This window comes from Anas platyrhynchos, chromosome 8 (assembly GCF_047663525.1).
Source record: "Anas platyrhynchos isolate ZD024472 breed Pekin duck chromosome 8, IASCAAS_PekinDuck_T2T, whole genome shotgun sequence".
NCBI lineage: Eukaryota > Metazoa > Chordata > Aves > Anseriformes > Anatidae > Anas > Anas platyrhynchos.
The window spans coordinates 36,551,544-36,576,840 of NC_092594.1; the positions used below are offsets into that span (position 1 = coordinate 36,551,544).

General features: G+C 43.7%; 1 protein-coding gene across 11 annotated transcripts in view; it reads left to right on the forward strand.

Moving 5' to 3' along the window:
• Positions 1–25,297, forward strand: part of NFIA (nuclear factor I A) — a 371,189-nt gene that overhangs the window by 279,703 nt on the left and 66,189 nt on the right. For all 11 annotated transcript variants that reach the window (XM_038183079.2, XM_072041916.1, XM_038183083.2 and 8 more), the window contains 3 exons: positions 823–897; positions 10,018–10,135; positions 12,464–12,591. In XM_038183079.2, the coding sequence (XP_038039007.1) occupies positions 823–897; positions 10,018–10,135; positions 12,464–12,591 (321 nt within the window). The remainder of the gene's footprint in view (positions 1–822; positions 898–10,017; positions 10,136–12,463; positions 12,592–25,297) is intronic.

Below are 25,297 nucleotides of genomic sequence, written 5' to 3' on the forward strand. Positions count from 1 at the left end.
GGTGGCAGCCTGAACGCTGCTCCTTTTGTAATTGATCATACCCGTGAAAATTAAATGAACATTTGGTGGTAGACATGTTTTCAGAGAAGAAGGAAAATACTGTTATGTAAAGTGTAATAACATTTTGATGTGTAGAAGCATTCCTTGCACAAGGGAGGCAAGCGTGGAAGTGCACGCCCTGCTTCCTAAAGACAGTCCGAAGCTCAAAGTTAATGCTTTTCTTATGCAGAGATTTATTTCTCTCTTTCAAAAGCTTGTTTTAAATGTTCGATTGATTTTTTTTTGTAGTGGAAATGGCACTAATTTAATTTTTTTAACCGGCATCTATTTTAAGATTTCCCTAGCGTAACCTTAGAAAATGAAGAGTATATCTTTAAATCTTGTTTTGTTTGAATGAATGGGTAGATAATCCTGATCAGATGTTTCTTTAGAGAATAATGTTTAAAACGATTATGGAACTTAGCTGTCCTGTCTGTTTCCTAGGTACAGTATTTTCATTTCAATTGTGAAGTCATTAGGGGTCATCCAAGGTAACCGTTTATTAAAATAGTCCTCTTTTGTTTCAGATTTCCTGTTGAGATGCTTTAACATGTAAAAATCTCCCTGCTGATGTGTCATGTTAGCTTTCCTAACCTCTAGATAGAAACCACAAAGCAGCCTACATAGCTGTATGACTAGTTACCCACCTACATAAACAATAATTACTGCTAAGTGGGAAATTAGATGTCACATTTTAAGTCTAAATGCAAGTAAAGTATTTGAGAATACTGTCATTAAATGCTTAAAGCTAATCGCAGTTCTCTCACTCTGTTTGTTTTGTAGGACATTTGGGCTTCCAGGACAGTTTTGTCACATCAGGTGTTTTCAGTGTGACTGAGCTAGTAAGAGTCTCACAAAGTAAGTATTATCTTGTGGCTGGTTTATGTGGTTTCTGCAATCCCATTTTTTTTTGCTTTGATTCTTATCGTGCCCCTTCCCCAATTCAGAAACAGTGTCTTGAAAATTGAGAGTCTCTTCTCCCTGCTTCTCTCCAGAGGACAGTGTTTATGTGCCATGTCTTTTGCTGTGGGAAAATTAAAACATATAATGAAAAAGTAAATTAAAAAATAATAATAATTCTGCAAACCTACATGTGCAAGCTGATAAGCTTATCTGGTACCAAAATGGGCAGGCTCTGTATCAGAGTGCAGAGATACACCTATACAGGTCAGCTTGCCAGTGGATATCCTACAGGATCCAAGGACTGCAGTTCTACCAGACCTGTAGAAATAACATCATCTGTGTGCTTAAGCCAGGAATTTTCCATGCTGCTTTTGCACACTGTGTTCATCTGTGCCATGTGTACGTGTGCCTGTACAACTGCAATTTGATGAACTTGTAAATAATGCCAACAACTATACCAGCTTCAGCTGTGATACCTCATTGCCCAGGGGCATGCATCCTTAACTTCACAAGGCCTGTGTTTTCCCTTAACTGGGTGGAATTCTGTCTTGTAGAGGGATTTGTTTTTTGACCTTTAAAGAATGCTAATACCCCAGCATGAATGACACACTGCAGCATGATCATTACAGGCTTGTCAATACTCACTAACAACAGTGAATTAAGAGTACCTGTCACCACCCTGTTCCATTGATCAAAGGTGCATTGATTGTATTTTGCTATGGCATAATCCGGGTAGTCCAAGGAGAGAATATGGACATCTCTTGCAGAGAGACTCCTGCTAAAGCAGAGCCCTAGGTACTAGTCCTCTGAGGATCTTCTCTGCAGCCATGCAGTAACATTACATTGTCACCAATTACCACTGCTCCAGGAAAGCCACTCAGCTATGTGTCCCTTTCAAGCCTTAGTAACCCATCCATTTATACAACCAGTGATAAAAATGGGTATAACAGAACGTGTGCTTGTATATTGGCTCTCAGCATCCAGTTAATGTTCTGGGGCTGAAATCTAACTGGCACAACCCAGCAGAGAAGCTCTGTCTTTGAGTCAGAACACAGTTTCTGTAAGGATTTTCCTATTTTATTTCCTCTTTGGAAAGGCTGCATTTTATAGTCAAAAATCAGCTGGTAAATTGGCTTTATAGTCAAATATAGGATGCTACAAGAAAAGCATGGACAGTGGGAGATGTGGATATCAGAGGTAGTGCACAGGAGAGAGAGACAGAAAAAGCTTGAGGCAGATGTTTCTCCTGAGTTTCCTTCCCTGACGACTGGTGGTATTTTGTCAGAAGGACAAAGTCGGGAGGCCTCAGAAGCCAAGCAGAGCTGCTGAGTGCGCAGCGCATTTGTAAATCAGCTCGCTTACTGAAGTGCTCAAATAGGGGCTTTGAAATCTAACTCGCTGCACTATGTACGCTGCCTTGCTGGTACCTGCAGACATGGTGGGCAAAACCAAGCTCTCTCCAGCCTTTGAAAGGCTCCGTGTCATGTCGCTTTATTTCGGCGTGACAACACAAGGCTTTTGAAGCCCAAAGGATTCTCCCTCCCCCTCTGTAAGGCATCCCGCTGCACCACAATCTTATCTTCACTGTAGGAGCACTACACAGCAGAACTGCCTCTGGACTTTGTCAGCCGTGCTTCATGTGTGCAGAGAGAGGACAGGGCAGCTAGAAAAGTGCACCGGTTCAGGACTTACAGCCTTCACAGCCATCCTGGTCCCAGCCTCCCCGCGTGTTTGGCATTGACCTCAGGAGCGTCATGTTTCATGCTTGTTAGTTTTCCATGATATTTTGTTGTAGCTAAACTAAAACGTCATGCAGCAAAAATCCTAGCATTCAACATATTTTGCAAACAAAGTATGAACTGTGTCTGAGACATTCCCTCTGCTTGCCATCGAAATGCACCACCTCCGTCAGTCAGGGTAGTTGCACGCAGCAAGAGCAGGACAGGCATAAACTTCATCTAAAATAAGCAAGGAGGTGTTGGTAGGCAAAACAAAAAGATTCAGCTTTCATCTGTTGTAGACGTGGGGGTTTGCACTCTCTTTTTCATGGGATCTTTAATAATCCTGGGAGTTCAAGACCTCAGTTTTATATCCTGTCCACAAGCCAGCACCTCTACCAAAAATAGTGTCCCCAAAGCATATCGGGATATCACTTCAGAACTGACTCAGAGGGAAGAGTGCCAGCAACTGATTTAGCTACACTGCTTTTGATAGCACCCTGGATTTTCCTTGGAGATGCCCCAGACATGTACTGACCAGCCGTAACCTTGTTTACTTTGTGAGGTCTGAGAAGTCCACAGCCTGACATGCCGTGGCTACTCAGTAGGATATGTTTAGTGTAGAGTCTAGCAACAAATTCCCAGCGAAGTCAGTATGAATTTGCACGCTAATATTCAAAGGATAATTTAACATAACAGAGCGACAAAGTAATTGCTGCATATTTGCCTAAATTGGCATGTAAGGGCTTTTAAAGAGTGGGCTTTTCAATATAACTCTTGCTGGGTGGTTTATGTATTCCCGTGTCCTGACTTGAGACCAGTCCATGGGTTGCCTTCGTGCTGGGGATCTCAGCTTATGAGCAGCCATTATCCAGACTCACCGGCAGCTATTAAGTGTGCAGTTTGAGCAATCAAAATGTCCTCAGCCCATTCTCCTGTTTTTACTTTTGAAAAAGTCATTGCATCTTTAGAAGCCACCATGGCTGGGGATGCAGCAAACCTGCCTGTCCGTATTGGCTCTCATGTTTAGTCTCTGGTCTTCCCGTGTGCTCCGTGTTTGCTTTACAAAGAGGTTATCTTTGTGTATGCCCGTTGCCATCATTCTTACCATGCTTGTTTTTGATAATATAATGATAGAAAAATGTGATTTCCCACAGTTTTAGCTGGCCTGTGGCTTGCTGCTGTTATCTAAAGTTACGATATGAAATATTGTTTGGAGCAGTTATGTGCCAGGTTTATTTAGTAAAGTTCCCAGAGTTCTGCATGACAAGGAGTCTCAAGCAATAGGCAGTTGTCTCAGTCATGCAAATTTGGGGAATTAATTAATCAAGCAAAAGGTCAGCTGTTACCATTGTCTATCTTATCTATCAGTGCTGATCGTCACAGTTTCTATGAGATATTGAACCAGTCTAGACTACTGTGGTAACAGAAACCTGCTTTCTTCGGTCCCACAGATAGAGATTTGCTTTCAAAATGCTACCCAGCTACTGAATCTTGCAGAGCCTAGTAAAACAGAAAAAGTAGATCATACATGTTCATCTGAAAAGCAGCTAGTTCCCTCTCCACCCAGTCTGATGGGGATGTTGCAGACCTAGCTGTCAGGTCTCCTATGTTATTAGCAGACCAAAGGTGTGAGCTTCTTTGTAGGAGTTTGTTCACCCCAGATACTGAGGAGATCCCTTCAGATAATGGAGGCTTCATTCTTCCATCTTCAGGGAGGTTTGAGCTGACACCAGAAGCAGAAGAGTTGGAGCTGTACAGGTTTTGTGAACTGAACAGCCAGCTGTTGACCAAGTAAAACCTTCTCCATGTCCACCCTTGCTAGGAAAATGCTCCACTCGCTGGGTGCAGATAACTGCATGGCACTGGAGAATGCCCTCTGCAGGAGGTGCTGGCCTGGGACTCGGCTGCTGCTCTGAGTTTACAGCCTGGTTGAGCAAGAGCCCATGCTTGGCCCAGGCTGGAGCAGAGAGAGGGGCACGGGGGACATTATTCCCCTGTTAGACTGAGTCTGCACCATGTGCTCTTGTGCAGAGAGCTGCTGGGAAGATCTCCTCCCTTGGAGGTCCTTCAGGCAGCCAGATAAACTGCACTGCCCAGGATGTGAAGAAAGATTTAGGATTTATGAACATTCGCTAAAGCCAAATGAAACATATTTGTTTTGTGCTGTGTTATTTGTCAAAATGACATCATTCTTCATGCTGATAAACAAGGGAATTCTGACTGCACCCTGGACAGAAAATGCCACGCTTTGAGTTTTAAGACGTTAACTGCGTGCAGTAAGGAGCTGTACAGAGCAAGTGGGGTGACTTTTAATCCTTCTAATGAGCCAGTGAAACCACAAGCACACAAGCGTACACGCAGTTGCTTACCACTTCTGTATAAACACAGAAATGGTTCCACTAATTATCCTTGAAAGTTATGCTAATTCCACAGGTAAGAGGAGATTTTGTGGCCAAGGCATTTTAAAAAGCTCGGGATCCTGCAGCACGGCGGATGCTGGCTGCAGCGAGCGCCAGGCTCGCAGGCAGCCTCTAGCTGTGGTTAGCAGCTGCTTTAGCAGCACCCGAGCATTTACCCGGGGCACTGCCAGCCCTGGCACGCAGCAAGGCAGGAGCTGGGAGAGCTCCTGAGCTGCCTTGTGGTCGCAGGGGCCCAAGCCGGCCTTGCTGCCACACAGGCACACAAACGCTAGAAATGAAAGTAACTGCTCCGGGCACGGAGTGTGGGTGCGATGGAGGAAACACGACTTCCTCACACTTCTCGTTGAGTGGCCAGGCACAGCCAAAACAAATTGCAGGGAAAGTCCTGCCAGCCCCACCGCGCACGGCATGCCTGCTGCAAGGTGTGGGGGCCTGGGCCAGGCAGCGGCTGCAAGGGGCCAGGGAGGACGCCGCTGCCTTCCCGTAGGCTGGCAGAAGGAGAAGAGGCTCTCATCCACAGACCTCCCCGGTGCAGAGCACGTGTGGGAAAGCTGGGGCATCGTAAAACAGCTTTTTCTTAAACAGCAGCCTGTATGTTTTCTGCTATACTAAGCATTACAGTAGTGAAGGCAGTTAAAGTCAGCAGCATGAAAATTAACATTCAAAAGGGTACTCTATATTCCTTAGCAAAGCACTGCTATCCAAAACACTCTGTTTGGGCTTGGTAAGAGAGGAAGAAAAAAAGATTATAATAAAAAATAGACTGCAGGCATAGAGTGAACAGTTGCCGTGACCTTGCCTTTTGTATGCCATTACACAATTCAATGGCAGTCCACTCAAACCTTGCTCTCGATCAATATCCTATTAAAGCAGCACAAAAAGTCTCTATAAACTTAGTGGTTAGCTATGTTTATAAATGGAACTCAGCATAATTAGATGGTCAATAGCAGGCTGTACTTGTAATTTTAAAATGAACATCACACATTTCATATCTGTTGTATTCAGCTAAGCCTCTTTGCATCTAACGATACAGTGTGTAGGAGACAAAGGCCTTGCAAAAAAAAAAAAAAAAGAAGAAAACAGATCCCCTTTCCTCTCTGCATCAGCAGTGCAGTGTGTTTCCCTTTGTTTATGGAGTCACAACACAGGAAAAAGTTTATTAGTCAAATGTCACGATTCTCCCGTTTAACCTTAAACACATTATCACTTTTCTGCAATGTTACACATGTAATGATCTTAGTCATATCCCAGCCCCTTTGTAAAAATAAATACATAAAAATGGAAAATGAGAAGCTAAATATTAACATGACTGAGAGAGAGTGCCATATTCCAAGGAAGACAAATGCCAGCCTGGCTGGTTTTATTTAGTGGGTTTCCTGTTCTCTAATTCAATAAATTTTTCAAAATAAATATTCCAATTGAGTTAAGTCAGAGGGCTTTTTGTTAATTTCTCTGTTATTTTTCTTGACATTTCGGGTGAAGATCTGGGCTAACGAGCTGGCAGCAGGGGAGGCTCTGCCCGTGTCCCCAGGCCTGGCGCTGCCGCTCGGCCTGGCATGGCCACCTCCCTCCTGCCTGTGTGGCAGCCCGGGGTGAGGGACATCCTGCCCACACCAACCCGCTCATCCTGCCCCTTCAGAGCAAGTGAAACCCATCCCCTGCACACAGGGGCTTTTTGAGATGCCCACAGCTGGAGTTGGAGCCATGCCCAGCATCAGTCTGTTTGTGCAGACCCCCACGCACATCCCCGGGGGTCCTTCCTCTGCCAGCCTCCGTGCCCCACCACATCGTGGTGTCAGCACGTAGGTGGAGACCCTTGTTTTGAGTCAGAACTGAAATTTCTGACATCCTTTCCTGATCAGGAGATGTTCTTGAGCTATCAGAAGGTGGTCACTTTGCTGCAGAGCATTTGTTAGGGGGGAGAACGGCATGTTTTTAACGTCAGCGGCCTGGAGTTTCTGCAGGCTGCAGTGTGTGAACAGCCAGCTGTGCTGGATAGTGAGCTTCCCAGCCGTGCTGCCGCTTCATGTAGGGCCACAGCACATTCCCAGTCCTGTTCAAAGACCAAAGGCGGTGTGAAAAACCATTCGAAGCAGGCTGAGATGCCTCCTGGAGGTGCCTCACACCAAAAAAAGCACAGGAGCTACTGGAGCAGCCAGGCAGCCTGCAGCTGAAACCCCACGCAGAAGGCATGAGGTGCAGCTCAGCTCCCCCAAGGCTGAAAGACAGGAATCCAATATGCAGGAGAAAGGATTCGAGAACAGCTTGACCCTGTGCAAAGCTTGTCACGGCGCTTCTAGGGTCAGTGGCCTCGAGTTGGTTGTGGCAGGATCGCAGTTCATCTAGGAACTGCCATGGGACTTTCCAGCATTCAGCTGCTGTGGGCCATCTAGCCACTTCAGCCACTGCTGGGGACATCTGTTGCTGTTTCATAGAGGTGGGGTTTGTTCTGTAACCCTCTGGTTGCAAACAGGCTCTTGCTGTGGTGAGGTGGTTTGGCCTGTAACAAAGAAAGCATCCTTCGTGTTTGCTGCAGGGGCAGAAATCAGTCTCTGATTAGCAGTTGCTACTTTGTGCTGAGTTTATACAGGATTAGCAACACCCAGTTCCTCCTCCACCCCTGTTCTGGAGGTACATTTAATTTTCATGTAGGGCCAATTCAAATGTTTGAGCAGCTTTGTCTTGGATTTGGGGAGAGGGGGAGTAACAGGGAGGCAAAGGAAGAACAAAAGCATTATCCAGATACTATTTTTTCTTCTGTATCTGTTTGGAATAAAGCTGCTTCATAAATCTTGTAGTGGTTAGGAAATTCATTGTGCCTCAGAAAGAAAAGAAATAGTGCTTTAATTTGGTGCTTGCCTTTTTATGTTCCTGTTTGGAAAATAGTGTGCTTAACCTGTAAGTTAGGCTTCGGTAGGTAGAGGGTGCAGAGGAACTGATCAGCAAAGGGTTTGCAGAGCAGAAATCTGTTTGGCAAGGAAGTTGCTGAAAACTGTGGAGTAGATGCTGCAGAGAGTACCTTTATGATTGATTTCCATTCAAGTCAGACTGACTGCAGTGTGGTCATTTTTCTAACCCATAACTGCTCACACTGCAGCAGTCTGCTATCTGCAGGGTGTCTGAATTATAGCAGTCCATGTCCGTGTTACCTTTTACACAAATTACTTACACCGTTTTCTTTTTCCATGCAAATTCATCAGTTTTACAGCCTCTTGTAGTTGCTGTCAGGAAACTGTTGCAGAAAGCACAAATTGATAAAACGAGTTAATTTTACTGTGCTTAATTTTTCTTTCTTTGTGTTAACACACCCTCTCATATACCCAGTGTACAGGAAGCGTATGATAGTTAAGGGAAGATAACAAAGGATTTGAGCGTTCTTGTCATAAATTACTTCCCAGCTTCGTTCCTTTTAATGATCATTCCAGATTTTCTCAAGTTTTAATAGTGTTGTGTATTTTCCGTCCCATGCTTTTAAAAGTCCATGGCTATCCAGGCTGTTCCCTTGCTGTCTCAATGACGTTCTTAAAAGATCCTTGCCAAACAACAACTAATTGTCTTGTGGGGATGATGAGGCAGCTGCAAAGCTACATTATTCCTCTGTCAGATCTGACACTGTGAGCTCCTTAAGTCTTGGGGTGAAATACTGGCCCCATTACAGTCAATGGCAGCACTCCCAGAAGGCCTGCATTTCAGCCCAGACATGTTAGCTGGGCGATAGGAGCTATCCTGTCTTCATTTCCTCACTCCTGCCCCGTCGGAGTGAAAGATTTTTTCGTCTTTGAAAAAGGGCCAGATTCTCAGACCAAAGATTAAACTTGGCTCAGCATCCTTGTGTGGCATTGAGACTGCTTCGCCTTTGTTGCTGTGAATCGGGGCTCTCAGACAATACGTTCCAGGCCAAACTTGTGCTTTTTATTGTGTAGTATGTCCTTTTTCAGATGTCTCTGAAATGTGAGAGAAAATCATGATCTGTAATTGTCAGCTCCCTAAGTTGCTTTGTCCTGCAAATAGCGCTGGAACAGCAACACTGGCTATGGGACCACATGCCATATAGTTGCATGTTTTTGTGAAATGCATTATCTTTTAATGCATTTAACTTTAACGTTAAGCTGCTCTGTTCCCAGAAGAATACAGCACATGGAGTTCATAGGCTTGTGCCTGAAAACTTTAGGGCGTGCAGGAACTCATAATATTTTAATGTAAAACCAAGGCTTTAGGACATGGAAATTAATGCTATTCATATCCCTTACAATAAAATTTAGGTGCTGGGTAAGGTAGTGAGAGGTGAGCAGTGAAAAGTAATCGCTGGATAACATTTTTTGAGACAAATGTCTAGCTGTGATTTAGCTGGAGGAGAGGCCAGAGGAAAATTCAGATGCTCGCAGGCAGAAGAGAACTTGGGTTTTTCATCTGTGCTTGTACTTTCTCCAAGGAGCATTTGTAACCTCTGTGCTTGGGGATGTACATCACGTACGTACCAGAGGTCCTGAGGTGTGTGTTTCCCTGCCTATACTGCTTATAGATTATGCCAAGCACACTACAGGGATGATGCAGCCTATTTGTAACTATGCCAGTAAATGCAATGTTGTCCTAAAAACAAACGCAACAAGTTTCATTAAGTGTTAGACTGATATTAATAGAAAAGCAGTGCTTAATTAAATTGAATAAAAGTGTGTCATAATTGTTTGATTTTTTAAAGAAAGAATATCATTGGAGGAATAGAAGAAAGAGTCTATGGAACACTATATTCTTGATGAAATTAACATTTGCTTGATTGCAGTGCCCGTTTCCATTAGCATTTCTCAATTTCCACATTCTACCTATGCTTATTGTGAAAATAAATACATTATTGAGGAATAAGAAAGTGATTTTGAAGTACAGTTCATGCCTTATTCACTTGAGTTACTGACTTCATTTTTTTTTTGTTTCCCCAGCACCAATAGCTGCAGGAACAGGCCCTAATTTCTCCCTCTCAGATTTGGAAAGTTCTTCATACTACAGCATGAGCCCAGGAGCAATGAGGAGGTCTTTACCTAGCACATCCTCTACCAGGTAATTTAATCTTTGCCTACTGCCAAGTTACTTGGAAACCCAGGCAAGCATCATTACTCATCAGGGAAAGTAACCACTAAATTATTTGACAAGTTGTTTGGGGGCCTCAGGATGGGGAGCTGCTTCAGATTCACAGAGCCGAATGTTCAACTGGATTGCTGTTAAAGTTCTTTTTATATATACAAACTTTGAAGAAAATCAGTTGCATTGCCTTGTATAACTTCTGGCTCATGTCTTGGTGTATCAGGAGAAGTTCCATGGGAATTGCTGGAGTTTTAGTGGTGGCAGAAGAGAATTGGGAGCTTATTGAGATGAGCTACTTTGTCCTGACAGGAAAATCTTAAGATAGACTTACATGCATTCTTTATCTTAAAAAGTGTTATCTGTGAGACTAATACAGTTTTAGGATCTTAGTCTTTAATGCATTCTGGTTTTCATATAGCATTTAGAAATTTGTGACTCAACGATTTGAAAACTGTGAGTTGTTAATGCAGATGACTACCCAGTTTCATTTTGATTTTGGCTTAGATACCAACTGCCAGACAAGGATATTTTTTATTCTTTACCCTCTTACTTTAAGCATCCATGAGATTAGATTTATAAACAAGCCCAGTCACTCTGGTAGTTTTGAACACTATTAAAGAAACGGACTGATTTTTCTTCCCCCACGGCCAAAATAGATCACTTATTTCAAAGACATGACAAGAAAGTCTAACTTCAGCCCAGGGTTGTTTGACATTTTTATCTCAGTCTGCAGTAAGCAAGTACACATGTAGAAAAGCTCTATAGTTTGAATTTGGCTGTTTTTTTATTTTCTAAAAAGAAAATCTTTAGAGGGAGGCTCTTAGCCACAGTTTCTTACAGCTGGCAGTAACTGGAAGAACATTCAGTTAGTGCACATTATGAAGTTTGGTGACTACAGTTCCCATTACACATCAGTTAAAAACTGTCCTCTTTCTTCTTTGCATATAAACTGTGCACCCCATTTACAGTGCTCATCACTAGCACATTCTCAGGTAGAGTTTGGTTGTGAATCCAGACACAAAAAAGTGAGGTTATCAGTTACTTAAGAGTTCAGTTGTTACTCGTCTGTTCTTCTGCAAATAGCTAGCAGTGATAAGGACACAATTATAAACAGCATGGGTAGTTAATAACTTGGTGATATGTTTGTTTTCCTCTCATTAGGCTGTTCCCAGTCAGAAAAAAAAAATATTCCTTAAATACACAGAGTCAGCGGAATTATCAGGCGGTAATTATATTGTATGCACACAATTTCCCCTATTGACACATAACAATTCTCTAAATTACGGAATGGCCAAACCTGCATTCCGCACATACCACAAAAATTATTCTTCCTGTTTCTCACAAACTGATTTTGAATACCTGTGCAGAGCTTCGGGAGAAGAGCTGCACAGAGACTGAAAGTTTTAGACCAGCAGAAATTGGAATATTTGATGTCTTTTAAATATGTTCCCCCTGTACAGAGGAGCCTGTTCTTGAATGCCTTAAAGATTAATAGAATACAGATCTGGGGTAAAAAGTGAGCTTACCCAGCCTTGGAAAAGTACTTAAAAGAGAAATTCTCAGTAATGTCCCCACGCAGTCTGTACAACTCATTATAGAAAACAGAGCCAACCTGAGTGTCTTTGGCTTTGGGATCCTCTCCCTACCAAACTGTTGGACTCTGAGTCACTGACCATCAGAGACCACTGGAAGGGCTCTTCTGTCTCCTGAGCTGTTGGTAAGGGAGGTGTGATAGATGACAAGGGAGTCCTTTAGTACTGACATGGGTCAGAGGTACCTGGTGGTGGCTTTTTTATACAGTTACAGGGTAAAATGCTTGTACTTGTATGATAATGGGAACATTTGAACCACGAATGGATTCTTCCATCTTTCATTTGTCTATACTTCTTATGGGACTGAAGTCTAGATTAATTTAACAGCTACAGTTAAAAGACTGAAAATACAAGTTTGAGCTGATAAATAATACGCCTTTCAGACTAAGCTGTGCAAAAATCTGCCAGTTAAAATGTCTTGCATGTTATTACTGTATTCATTCAAATTGCAAAAATAATGCCACACAAATTAAATTATTTTATTGACCTCTCTGTGCTTTGGAAAATGTCCTGCTTTTTTGCCCTATAAAAGCCTAAAAGTTAAACTGTCTTCTAGTTAAATTAAGGCATGTTTAGGGGTTCGGTTTGTTGAGAGGTTGTAATTTCCATAGGCAGGTTAGTCTCAAGCAGTGCTAGCAAGGTATGTCCCAAAAGATGCGCCTTTGTTCTTTTCCATATATATAGTAGTTAATATGTGTTTTTACTTCTTCAGCTCTACAAAACGTCTCAAATCTGTGGAGGATGAAATGGACAGTCCTGGTGAGGAGCCGTTTTATACAAGCCAAGGGCGCTCTCCAGGAAGTGGCAGCCAGTCAAGTGGATGGCATGAAGTGGAGCCAGGTAAGCCACGGCTTTCAGGAGCCCGAGAAAATTATCTCCAGTTGCTCGTTTTGTTATCAGAGTACACTGAATGCTGTATAGAAAGGTGCTCTATTATAAAAATCTTGTAACTTCTTCTGAGAAAAGGTCAGTCTAGTGAAAATACTGTAGAGGTTTTATTGCTCCTGCAGCTGTAAATGTTTCTGTAGTGTGTCACTTCTGTATTTTTGCCAAATATCTTAAGTATTTAAATAATGCAGCAAAAGATACACTGTCTGTTTCTGTCAAAATGTCCGGATTCAGTTCTGGGATAGCAGTGACATTTGCTTAGCAAAAAGCAGTACCTGTTTGGGGTGTTCCCTACAGTTATACTATTTAAATAAATATCCCGAAACTTATGTAAGGTAGAAGGACTTTTCAGGCATTCTACGACACTCAAGATCACTTAGTAATGACTTTTAAGAGACTTACAATGTCATCTGTAGTGCAATTGGAGGATTCATATCAAAATAGTTATCACTGCATATTAAACTTCATAAGCTTTAGGAAGTAGCTCTTCTGCCCCTTCTCAGTTAATTTTTATGTGTGATCTTTCTTGCTGGTTATCTTTTGGGCTATGTTACATTATGTATTTAACTGTCTGTTGGTCACTTATCTTGAGATCATCTGGGTGCTTAATACTATTGAAAATATTTTTCTGGGCCAGTGCTATATATAGAGGTAAAGCTGATGTCTTGATTTTGGTTACAGCTAAATATTCACATATTTATTGCCAATAAAAATAACAAAAGTTTTATTTGTTAGATAAACACAGTCAGTACTTTCATCTCCCAGTGCTTGAGAAGCCTCCCAGTGTTTGAGAAGGCCCTCTAAACAGCCCAAAGGGTCTTTCGCAATACATGCTTTTTTCCTTTCTTGTTTGTTTGGATTTAAATTAGTATGTTTTTGGTTTGTTTTGAAACAACACATGCTTGTCCAGGGCACTGTGTATAATGAACTGTACGGCATAGAAAAGTAAATTCAACCTGAACGGCATTAAAATCAGTGCTGTGGGCACTTGGCCAGCCACCTATATCCTTCATCATGTAGGAAACATACCCACAGCTTTCTCTGGAGACCCTGTCAAACAGCTGTCCTTTACAGCATGCCCAGAAAGTCACCAAATTTGGGCTATTCCAGACTGGGAGGGGACTGATTCCCGCGTCTGGGAGCCCTTGGAGGATCCCCTGCCAGCTGCCCTCTCTCCTCTAATGAGGAGGAGCCAGCTTGTGGGCCCTTATTGAGTGCAGATGTGGCACTTTGGCAGGAGGAGAGGGTGGACCTGCAGGCAGACAAGTGCCAGGCTCCCTGTGACTGCCTTGCCACCGTGGTCCCCAGGGCTCTGGTGTTTTCAGCGAGGTGTCCTGCTCCGTAGATGCTGGGGACTGTTTCCTCCATCCGCACCAGTCTCCAGATGATGTAAGGCAGAGCTTCACCTTGCACTGAGCTACTCTGCTCACGGAGCAGCAGAAGCACGAACAAAAGCTCAGCGCCCATCGGAAGGAGAGATCGCAACCTCCTCTCAGGCACAGATGGCTCAAAGCTGACTGGTTCACTGCTTCGACATCACGGTCAGACTGAAGGCTAGCTTCCCCCAAAGTCTGGGGTCCTCTTTATTAATGACAAATGTTCTTCATTTATACAGCAGCCAGAGGCTGGCTATTAATTTTGCTGTCACTTCTGGTGATTTTCCCCGCATGTGTTCATAACCTTGGTCTCATCCAAGTCCTGTCCAGATAGTGGCACTGGAGTGCTAAGCTGGGCAAGAGAAGTACCTAAAGCCCTGCGTGCACAAGTGGGATGGGGAATTTAAGCACAACTGCCCATGTCAAACTTCCTGAGGTTCTCAGATAGGGAAAGGAGTGAAGAGGAGAGGAGAGGAACGTAGAGGAGAGGAGCGAACAGCAGAGTAAAGAGAAAAATGAGAAGAGAAGAGAAGAGAAGAGAAGAGAAGAGAAGAGAAGAGAAGAGAAGAGAAGAGAAGGAGAAGGAGAAGGAGAAGGAGAAGGAGAAGGAGAAGGAGAAGGAGAAGGAGAAGGAGAAGGAGAAGGAGAAGGAGAAGGAGAAGGAGAAGGAGAAGGAGAAGGAGAAGGAGAAGGAGAAGGAGAAGGAGAAGGAGAAGGAGAAGGAGAAGGAGAAGGAGAAGGAGAAGGAGAAGGAGAAGGAGAAGGAGAAGGAGAAGGAGAAGGAGAAGGAGAAGGAGAAGGAGAAGGAGAAGGAGAAGGAGAAGGAGAAGGAGAAGGAGAAGGAGAAGGAGAAGGAGAAGGAGAAGGAGAAGGAGAAGGAGAAGGAGAAGGAAGGTACTTCTTTCCTCATGACCTTCCTCATTTATTACAAGAAATCCCTGGTTCTGTCTAGGCATGCCTGTAAAATGGCAGAAAATCACCTTGCAACATGAGGGACTCAAGCCAGGTACCAACTAGATATAGCTCAGATTCATCAAGCTATCTATCACTGTTGCAGTGGAGAAGAAAAAGAGCTTTATCCTGCCTGCGTGGGATGCACTTTCAATCTTCATGCTATAGCCACTCAGCCCCACCCTGAGCCTTCTGCTCTGGCTTTCCAGCAGCCTCTCCTGTGAATTCATTGCCTCAGCTTCTCTGTAAAACCTGCAAGAGCACGGCTGGCAGGAAAATTACCCAAACCCCAGCTCATCAGTGGTGAAGGACAAAACAGTTCTGGTGTCCTTTCATGCCAAGGCATCGGCGGTATGTCACTGGAACAAAGGGCCCCCCCCTAAATAGCAGAGGGGGACGCATCGTGCCTGGAAGCTGTGCACAGTGCCTTGCCTTTCCTCGGCAACCACACCCGGGTCCGATGCTGATGTCTGCTCCTTCGTATTTGACATGGCTGCTTTATTTCCATAAGTATCAAATGTGTTATGACGTTCAGTGGGGCATCTGCCTAGAAATACTGGTCATCTGAAAGCCTTACAAATGGTGCTAACATCCTGTTACCTGGTGTCTTGCCACAGTGCTCCTCTCTGAGAGGGGTGAAGCCCCTGCTCTGTTTCAGATCCCTCCTTTCCAATGTCTCTCCTGTCCAGAGAAAGGCCTTGCTGTTTAATTAATCTACAACCAAAAGTGGTGGCACATTTTTAACATACAGTAGAGTTTCTTCAGTGTCTTTTTTTTTTTTTCTCAGTGAAATTCACAGCAGTTTAAAGACTAAACCCATCTTTTTGTTCCACTTGGCATTTCTTCTATGTGGTTCACTCCGTGCTGCGTGGGATAATGCAGGTATCAGCAGTGCAGAAGGATGCTGCTTCTGACGGCAAGCTAAAAGTTCTGTCCTGTGCTGGCAGAGCAGCGTAAGCCAGGTTCCCAAACCCCAGAACTGAGCCCCGTCCTTTGGGTTACCAGCCAAACAACGGGAGGAGGAAATCAGAGCAAGGAAAGGAAGCTTAGACGTGTCTGTGGGCTAGCTGCTCCGGCGGGGAAGGAAAGTTCAGAGCGAGGAGCCAGCAGCCAACCTCCCAGCCCAGTAGGATCCACACCAAAGATAATAATATATCCTTTGGCTTTATTACCTCTGAGTAGATTGCTTCCTCGCAGGAGATTTAGATTTATGCAGAGATAGCTTCTTGGCCTATGTGCCTTGACAGGTTTATGGGAGTGAGAGGATGAATATTCTGTCGATGTGTCTTGCATTTGCTTAATTCTGAGGTGTGCACGTGAGAAAAAGTGGGGACTGAAATGCTGGAGCAGGTGTGGAGACCTCTGTGTGTTGGTGAACGAATAGAGGAAGAGGGCAGTGCTCAAGGCACGGAGGGTAGGAGGGGGTTATAGCAGAAAATGCTGCCTGGGACAGTGCAGGGAGCTGAGGTCTGCGTGAGAGGGTGGCTGGAGAAATGTCACACTTGAAAAGAACACAGCATAGAAACGAAACAGAAAAGGAGAAAACAATTTCGCACCATACAGCAGGAAAAAATATATATAGGGAAAGAAAAAAAAAAAGGAACAAATGCCAGGAAAACAAAGATTTGACTTCCTAGAAAGGAAATATGAAATGGAATATGTGAACTCCTCTTAGAGAGCACTCCAGGCAGAGGGTTATTTACCGCCAGCCGTGACTAGTCACTCTACATCTGTCTCCATTTTTTTCTCTTGAACAAATTCCCTTTTTGGATACTTTCTTCCTGCTTTGCTTCCCTGTGATTGCCCCTGTAAGTGGTCTTTGGAGGGCAGGCTGTATACTCAGAACATATGTGCAAACTGGCAGGAGAACAGAAGAGGACAAAACCACTCTGTGTGCTATTTAGATTAGGCAGTGGATGCTTCCCCTGTGCCTACTCTCGGGGTCTCCGCTGCGTGCAGAATACAGGCTGCACCTATTGTCCAGCCACAGCCCTTCCTCTGAGCTCCTACTTCGCAGGGACCCAGGGCTCAGGGCACCCTGACATCTGCCTCATGCGGAGACTTTATGGGCGTAAGTCCTCTGTGCTTCACCCACCAGCAGCACGACCTTTCCATTCCTGGCATTTCAGGCCCATGGTAATGAGCAGAGGACGCAGCCTTGTGTTTTTTACATCTAGATACTTCTTGCAAGCGAGGATATAGCACTCTCCTTGTACGTCAGACGTGACAGCCAAAGCAAAACCCAACATTAATTCCATGTTCTTGTACTGTACTCCTTGAGTCTCACATCCATTTACCTGCACTCGAAAGCTCCTGGGGAGCTCTCAGGCCTAAAAAGGCTGGAGTCTGCCAGAAAAGATGAATTTCCTCTCACAACAGGAAGGCTTAGGAAGTAAAACAAAGCAGACATGTAGTAAATTACTTCTGCTTTTCAAATACCTTTTGCGGTATCCTCCTTACCATTACTTTATCTCAGCACTTTCAGTACATAACTCTTGTTAACTGAGAAGAAGGGCAAGAGAGGATAAAGATGATGTTAGTAAGAAAATAAGGCAACATCATACCGGCTTTGAACTCCGGTATAAAGCTGGCCTCTGTTCAGTTCTGTGGCAGGTCTGCTGGTAAAGGGGTTAAGCCATAATTACAGGTATAAGCTTTTTAATTCCATAATCAGATGGAGTTAATATATATCAGTATCCTACTTATGCATTTTTTAATGCATTCTCTGATTCGGGCCAGGAGTAATATTCACATTGTGCTCTGTCAGTCCTTTTGTAGGGTAGCATATGGATGGTATTTGCCAATTTTAATCCCATTGTATTTCTACAGTGTGGCATGGAAAAAATGTTTAAAATGTAAATTCAGAGTATCCTCTTAGTTTCTTTACTTAGGTCTTCCTGGTACTTGTATTTCCTCAAGTTAGTTTGGTCTCTGGAGGACAGTAACCCCAAGAGAGGTAGGTGTTTGTACTCCTTGAGATTTCTGAGGGGACAATTAGCTCTGCTTCAGTTGTGGTCTTGGCCAACTTACAGCACTGCACCCATTTTCAGAATGGGCTGAGCTCTGTGGTCCTTCCACAGAAGGATGGATGTGGCCTTTCGTGCTGTGGGAACCCACCTTCTCCCACCCCAGCTGCACCCTGCTGCTCTGCCCTGAGCATGTCTTCGCCTTGAAAACCCCAGGAACCAAACGAGTCTTTCAGTGCAAAAAACCTTAAGGAGTTAATAATCACACTTTCACTGCATGCCTGAAAGACATATTTACAGTTCCAGGGTCTCATGGAGTTGATAATATTATATGAACCTACAGTAAGCTAGAGAGTTCCCTGTTAGACTGCTGGACACGTCTTTGATAGTAAAGATGCTATTAAAGTCAGCCTCATGATTGCTTACTACACCACTCAGGCTAGCACTGTTCATTCTCATGCCACTATCTATGGGACTGTCTGAAAATAATTTCTGAGCAATTTCTATGCAGCTGTGGAGCTGAGATCCTATTCTGGAGCCTTCTCCTTGCAGTGGCAGTGACCTCTAACTTACTAGTGCCACGTCTCTCCCCAGTGCTGGTTAGGGAAGGATCATATGCAGGCAACTGGTCCAAGCTGTTTCAGTAACTACCTTAGTCAATCTGGAACAGGCTGTTTTTTTAAAAGATTCTCGACATGCAAGAAAACTTCTCCATATTCACTAAGAACCTTTTATTTATGTCTTGCAAGTCAGGAAGACTCACTCAGGCATAGATCAGATGAGTTTAATTTCAGAGTCTGTTCAGAATTGTATCTTGGAAACACCAGAGAGTGGTATAAGGGAGATCCTAGAGTGTGTTCTGTATGTCTTCTTCATGCCCTGAACACTGTTGCTGTCTGGCACTACCTAGAAAAGAAAATCTGTGCAGTATGTCCCAGCATCAGTGATGCGGAGTACATCCGATCTGTCCTCAGGCAAAAGGTCTATGGGCTCATCAAATTCAACATCACACGCTAAGTCAGAGCGCAGAGAAGTTTGCAGTGACTGTTCTACATTACTGCCAATGATTCAAAGTATTGACTGTAGAAAATATGAAAAACATGAGAACCATGTTTCATACAAAATAAAGGAAAAAAATCATTTTTTTCTGGGAAAACATTCAATTTCAGACCTGGAGCAATCAATATCAAATAAAACTCCAGCATTACTTTTCTGTGGCTTGCTGTAGTGGGCAGCTTTCACTGCCTGGATCGTAAGTAGGCACAGGAATTTCGTGATCTTTATTAACTTCCTTAAGCTGAATTGGTTGGATACTCATATACCCATTTACGAAAGACAAAAACAAGGAAACGTCTCAATTTCTTCGAACTAGAGGAGGTCTGCATCCAGGATCCCTGCCAATTATATTTACTCAGTATTTCCCAGATGTGACATTGTGTTGCCCTCCAATTCTCAGTGTGTAAAGCAAAAAACAGACAGCCCACTCACACAGCCATGAAGATTGTACCTGCTTGTGTGGCAGCTTCATTACATACCTTGACACTTCTATCAGCAGGCACCGGTGCCTTTTTTTTCCTCCATTGAACTTAATATCTGCAGACAGCAGGAACATTGCACAACCAGACAAACCTCCAGCCACGGCACAGTTTGGCTTTTCTAACAGGAGGTCAGAAGCAGATCAAGTTTCTCTGATGGCCAGAACATGTTGCTTTACAGCACAGGGAGCTTCAGCAGGCTGATTTGTGCCGTTAGGCTGAAGACATGCCACGAATGGTGCAGCAGCCAGAACCTCTTGCCTCCCAGGTCCATGCTAACATCCACTGCTTATTTTCTCTAAAGAACTCTTTCTGAGCTGTGTTAGACCGTGCACTGTGCCTAGGATTCCTGCTCCCATGCACCTCGTTTCCCCATCCCTGTTCAGACACATACGTCTCATCTCCAAGGCATTATAGACAGCTTCCCACATCTCTCCCCACCCGTACAGAGTCTTCCAACAGCCTTGTTCTGCCACAGGTGAGAAGCAGAGCGTGTCTGGCCTGTACTGCCTTTCTTGCTTCCATCAGTGGTACATGGAGTTAAACGTGCCCTGTGTGGGTGCTGCTGGTTTCAGGTGAGCAGGCAGATGCCCAAAGTGAAACGCAGAATGAGAGTATACTGAAAGGAACTTCAGCTCCAGTAAAATACGGAACTGTCCTTAAATGTTTCATACTTCCATAGAATCCACGTGTTTCCTTATTCCTGCTCTCTGAATTGCAGTGTCCCATCAAGACACAAGCTGCCCAGTGGTTCCTAAGAACGTAGGAATTTTCTTTTCTTCTTAGAGAAATAACACTTATCAACTTTTACTGAAATACCGTATCAGCTCCTTGTCACTGGCAGGCTACAGTTCCTGCCGCTAAAAGTTTAATGCATTTACAGGAGCACTTAGGCATCAAGACTTTGATATCACAATCTGTTAGTCACAGGTGCTACATGATAGGTTTGTGTTAGCACATTATAGATCTTTTATCAGATACAGCACAAAATGTGTGTGTTTCTCTGCCAGGCACTCAGAATCAGCCTGCTGCATAGTTGATGAGTTACTCACCAATATAAGTTGTTGTTTATTTTAAACAGAACTTTTCCAGAGCTGCACCTTAATGGATAACTTGAACGCTAATTGGTAGGCCAGCAAAGATCAAGAACATAACGTGAGGCAGGAAAAATGCAGGAGGTCAGCTGTGGTGCTTTGAGCATTGTCACTTCTTCCCAATGATATTCATCAAGTCAAATGATTAACACTCCTCATCTGCTGGAACAGGCATCATCATTTTGACAACAAATTACTGCTGGATCAATAGCTCAGCTTTTCTTTGGCAATTCACATGGTAGCATGAGACCTGTGACAACATGCCATGCTGCTGGCATTACTGTTTCAACATCAAGGAAGGAGGTGAGAGATGGGAAAAGAAGTACTGATTGAAAAGTCCATTCAGATTGAAAAGTTTGAGATGTTTTCACACCTCTCAAAGGCTCTTTTTTTCCCCCCCCAGAAACCAGACAACACAACAGATTTGGCCCTGAGAATCACTCTAACTGTACCGTCCATTTTTACTAAAATCAGTGGTCCCATGCAAGTGTTGGAGCACATACCTCAGCTGTGCTGTAATCCCCTGAGAAATATACCCCTTCGTTATGGTCCCGGAGAAGTCAGTCACTCAGTGTCACAGCCCTGCTCTTTGCACCTAATTCCAGACGTCGGGAAATCCATCATTTAAAAGGGGTACAGACCTGTAGGAGTTCTGCCTTAAAAACTGCAGAAAGTGCTTCACCTCAGATATCACATTAAAGCTGTGTTTTCAGCTGCCCTAGTGCACACATGCCATTTTCACTGCCTTTATAGACCAACTTTAAAAGCAGATCTTCGGCGTGCCGTGACCACCATAAGACCACCTGAGCTGATCTTCGGCTCCACACACAGGTGGCCTCGTCTGAGTCATTTTTCAGATTGATAAGGAAGATTTAGTGCATAGAAAATTGTTCCCTGACAAAGGCTGGAGAAATGCTTCCTGGAGATAAAGGGATTGCTGGGACGGGAGTGCTGCATCGATAGTCCACGTACCTAATGTTCTTCAGATGTCCTTGCGGGCTGAGCTGTATTCTGCCACTTGTCCTCTTTAACATACACAAATGAAGCAAAGACAGTGAGGTGGTTTATGCTTCACTGTTGTCACCAAGTGAAACCTGTAAGCTTCCTCATTACTGGGACAAAAGCAGACATTTTCCACATGCTTTCAGCAGTAATCTCTGAAAGCTCAAGTACAAAGCTGCTGAAGGACAGAAGCCCCCTCTGTCTGAACATGGCTGCGCATTTCTGGCTGTCAAACATGAATCTCGGAGAGCTCCAGACGGGTCTGCTCTGATGCAGTTATCCTTGAAGATCATCTGATAGTGCAGCATGGGACTGTTTAATTGCAAAATGGGATTAAACACATTGAGAGCATTGTACCTGTCTTCCAAAAGTTGAACTAGTTTCTTTCTTTTTTTTTTTTTTTATTTGCTTCTGGGACCAATTCAGGATGTTGACTTGGATCTATAAACTCTTCTATAGATTAGATCTTGGTTAGGAAATGGACTGCATTCCTTTCATGTGCTGTCTTAGCAGTTGAGATCAGCAGACTTGCTTTTTCTAATGTGTTTGGGAAGCAGAAGCAATATTTTATCTCCTAGTATGCTGGTACAGAAATGTTCAGGTTTATTAATTCTTCAGGACACAGGAAAAGTCTTCATCACCTGTGTAGGCAGTCATGGGAAAGGACCCACTGCAAAGACTGCACTGAACTCTGGTTTTGGAGGCAGCTGGAAAATATTAGTAGTCTTCAGAGCCAATATACAGTACGTATTGAGAGCCAGTAAATGATGCATATTATTGCAAATTCCTGTGCACTTCTGCATTTTATAAAACAGATAACTAAAATACTCACCTAGCCAGATCAGTCCCCAGGGGATGTGCATTTCTAAGCAGAGGACAAACCAAAAACACAGAACAGGACACAAATTAGCCAAACAGAATGGCCAAGTGGCTGAAACAAATGGTTTTAGGATCACTGAGCAAGGACCATGACCTCCTTTTGCATCAGTCAAGGCAACTGTGAAACTTTGTGAAAGAAGCTCACCACAAAACAGATGCTGGGCTATCTTAGGTAAATAAATTACCAAAAAATAATAACAAAAAACTCCCCTACACATTTTACAAAGCACAGCTGTGTAAATACTGCATGAAACGGGGGAGAGGAGGAGAGATGTAACATACACCCTTTTTTATGCAGAAGTTCTGCTCTCGGCACTGTTTATTAACATTCCCAGTACAACCATCACTACGCTGCATAACACAGAGCAGCTACTGTACACATCTTGATCTTTGTTTTAAAGGAGAAAACAGGCTTGGTTTTAAAGCAAACATTCTCACCCAAGTTGAAATGTGCAAGGAGAGGTGTTAGGGGACGGAGAGAGGATGGTGCAGGAACGGGAAGGGGAAGCAGACTGTGTTACATTTCTCTCTTTTTTTTTGTTTCCTTTCCCACACTGTGTTTGTTGCTCTGACTCGAGATATTCCTCATGCGCTGCTTCTGCACAAAACCAGGAGCATTCCTGAGCTCTTAACTTCACAGAGCTGGATACCTACTGCAATTTTCCTGCTTCTCAGCTGCTAAGTGCAGCACATGCCAGCCTCCAAATGCTCGCATCAAAAACTGTGGATCTGCCCACAGAGAGGAAGAAAACGGTTCTTCCCAGCTAGGCTGAAGGCTCTGACAAGGTACCAACTTCTTCAGAGTTAGAGTTAGAGTTCAGAGTGCTGCCCCAACACTTTGACCACAGCAGTCAGTGAGCACAGGAAAGCAGAGGAATCTGTCTAGCAACCTTTGAGCTCAGGTAACGATTTGGCTCAGTGGCTGCAGAGCCATCCTATGCCCCCAGGAATGTGTATGTGCCGTGATGGCAGCTGTGTGATTTCCCCAGAGTGTGTAGGCTGTAACCTTGACCCATAACCCCACAGCTTATGGCACGAATGCAGTGCTACCCCTCAGCTCGTCCCCAGACAGCCAAGCCCCACTGGAGTGATGGTAAAAAGGACACTGCAGCCCAAGTTAAGGGATACTGCTTAAATAATCCTATTTTTCTGGCTCCACAAAGACTTAAAGTACATCAGTCTCTTCCTCTGGCACATATGCTGGCTGTAGCTTTATTCTGAGTTCACTGGTGTCTTGCTTGGAGGCGAGCAGGTAATCCACAGCATCTTCCACCTCGGCTTGCACGGCCGGCAGCCCTGGTGAGCTCATTCCTTCTGCTCTTCTCTTACACCACTCGTTGCAGCTATTAATGCGATACACACCAAAAAGCATAACATAAGATATCCTGTAGCTAAAATTAGCTGGAAAATTATAGGCTGTGTTTTGCTGTTTTGTGCACAGTCTTCATTTCCCTCGCCGGGATTTGCCTGAAGATCTTTGATCCCCCAAAAGCCAGCAAAATGAAATGGCACCACCAGGCCTCGTGTCCAAGAGCAGTGCTCTCAAAAAGAGCGGGGCCATTTTATCAGCAAAAGTCTTACGTTCCACCTAAGTAGGAAGGAAATAGCTTTTATTTTAAAAGTAAGGATTTATAGTCAATGAGATTGGGAAAAAATATAAACGTATGGATTATCTTTCTTTGTACTTAGTGTAACATCCCATTTTATTACAGCAGCCCACGTTTGTCTCCAGGAGTTTTATCTGTGATGTAGTACGCTAATGCACTACTGTGCTCTGAACAGGAGAAAGCACTTTGGACGTAGTCCAGATTTAACCCTCTCTTAGGGCTCGCTGTTACTCTTTTGCTGAAATAGTGACAAATGAAAGTAAGGCACCATCCTCACTCTTCCTCTGAACTTCGCCAATCCTCCATGTGAGGGGCATGCTTGAAGCAAAGGGTGGTGGTCATTGCCGCTTCCTTCACAACTCGTCTCTCTATCACTGCTCTTCCAGTCCTTACAACCTATGTCCCTTTGCCATATCTTGAGTGAAAACCACTTGGCCACACCTAATCTGAACGTGCTGTGCAAGAAACTGCTTTGGACTGTCAAAGGTTCAATGTCTGGCATCAAAATGAGTCCCGAAAGCAGTCCTGTAATCCAGGCAGAATTGCCAGTTTTGGCCAGTTGGAGCTTTTAAAAATTAAAAGATCCCCAAAACAGCTGTATTTCTTATGCAAATCCTTAGCCAAATGGGAACTTGTAGGTATTAAATAAACTGTTTGCCCTCTGTTAAAAAATGATTGTCTAGAAACCCAGTAATTTTGGGGGTCCAGGTTGTAAGAGGGCAAAGCAGTCTTGCAAAGAGCATTTCTCCCATGTTGTGAGAACTATTGTGCTGTTGTGATTTTACAGTGCTCTTTCTCTACTGTTACAGAATTTTTCTCTTTAATGTTCTTGTGGAAAACCCTGAACAAAACCTGGCACTTAATTCAGAGTAAACAGTGGCAGTGACTGAATAGAAACCTGATGTCAAATATACAACTACCGCGGGAAAGTGAGAATCCATTGCTTTCTCATCTCTGCCAGTTGTTGCCTTCTTAAGTGTGTTATTCATAAAATTAGCAATTTAAAAATGCATAGAAACATTATTTTTTATATTCATAGCGTCACTCTAAAAAAAAAAAATGGTTAAAAATCGATTTGCTGGCCTCTTGGGGAAATGCTGTAATGTTTTTGGCTGTCTCCTACTTTCTGCTGCCAGCTAAAAGTACCATCTGGCTTGTTTAGGGCCCTTTTCCATATCAGGTGCTTCCAAAATTCTCCCCAACCAGAGGATTGTTTCATTGGGTTGCTTTGCCTGCTGAGGCATGTGT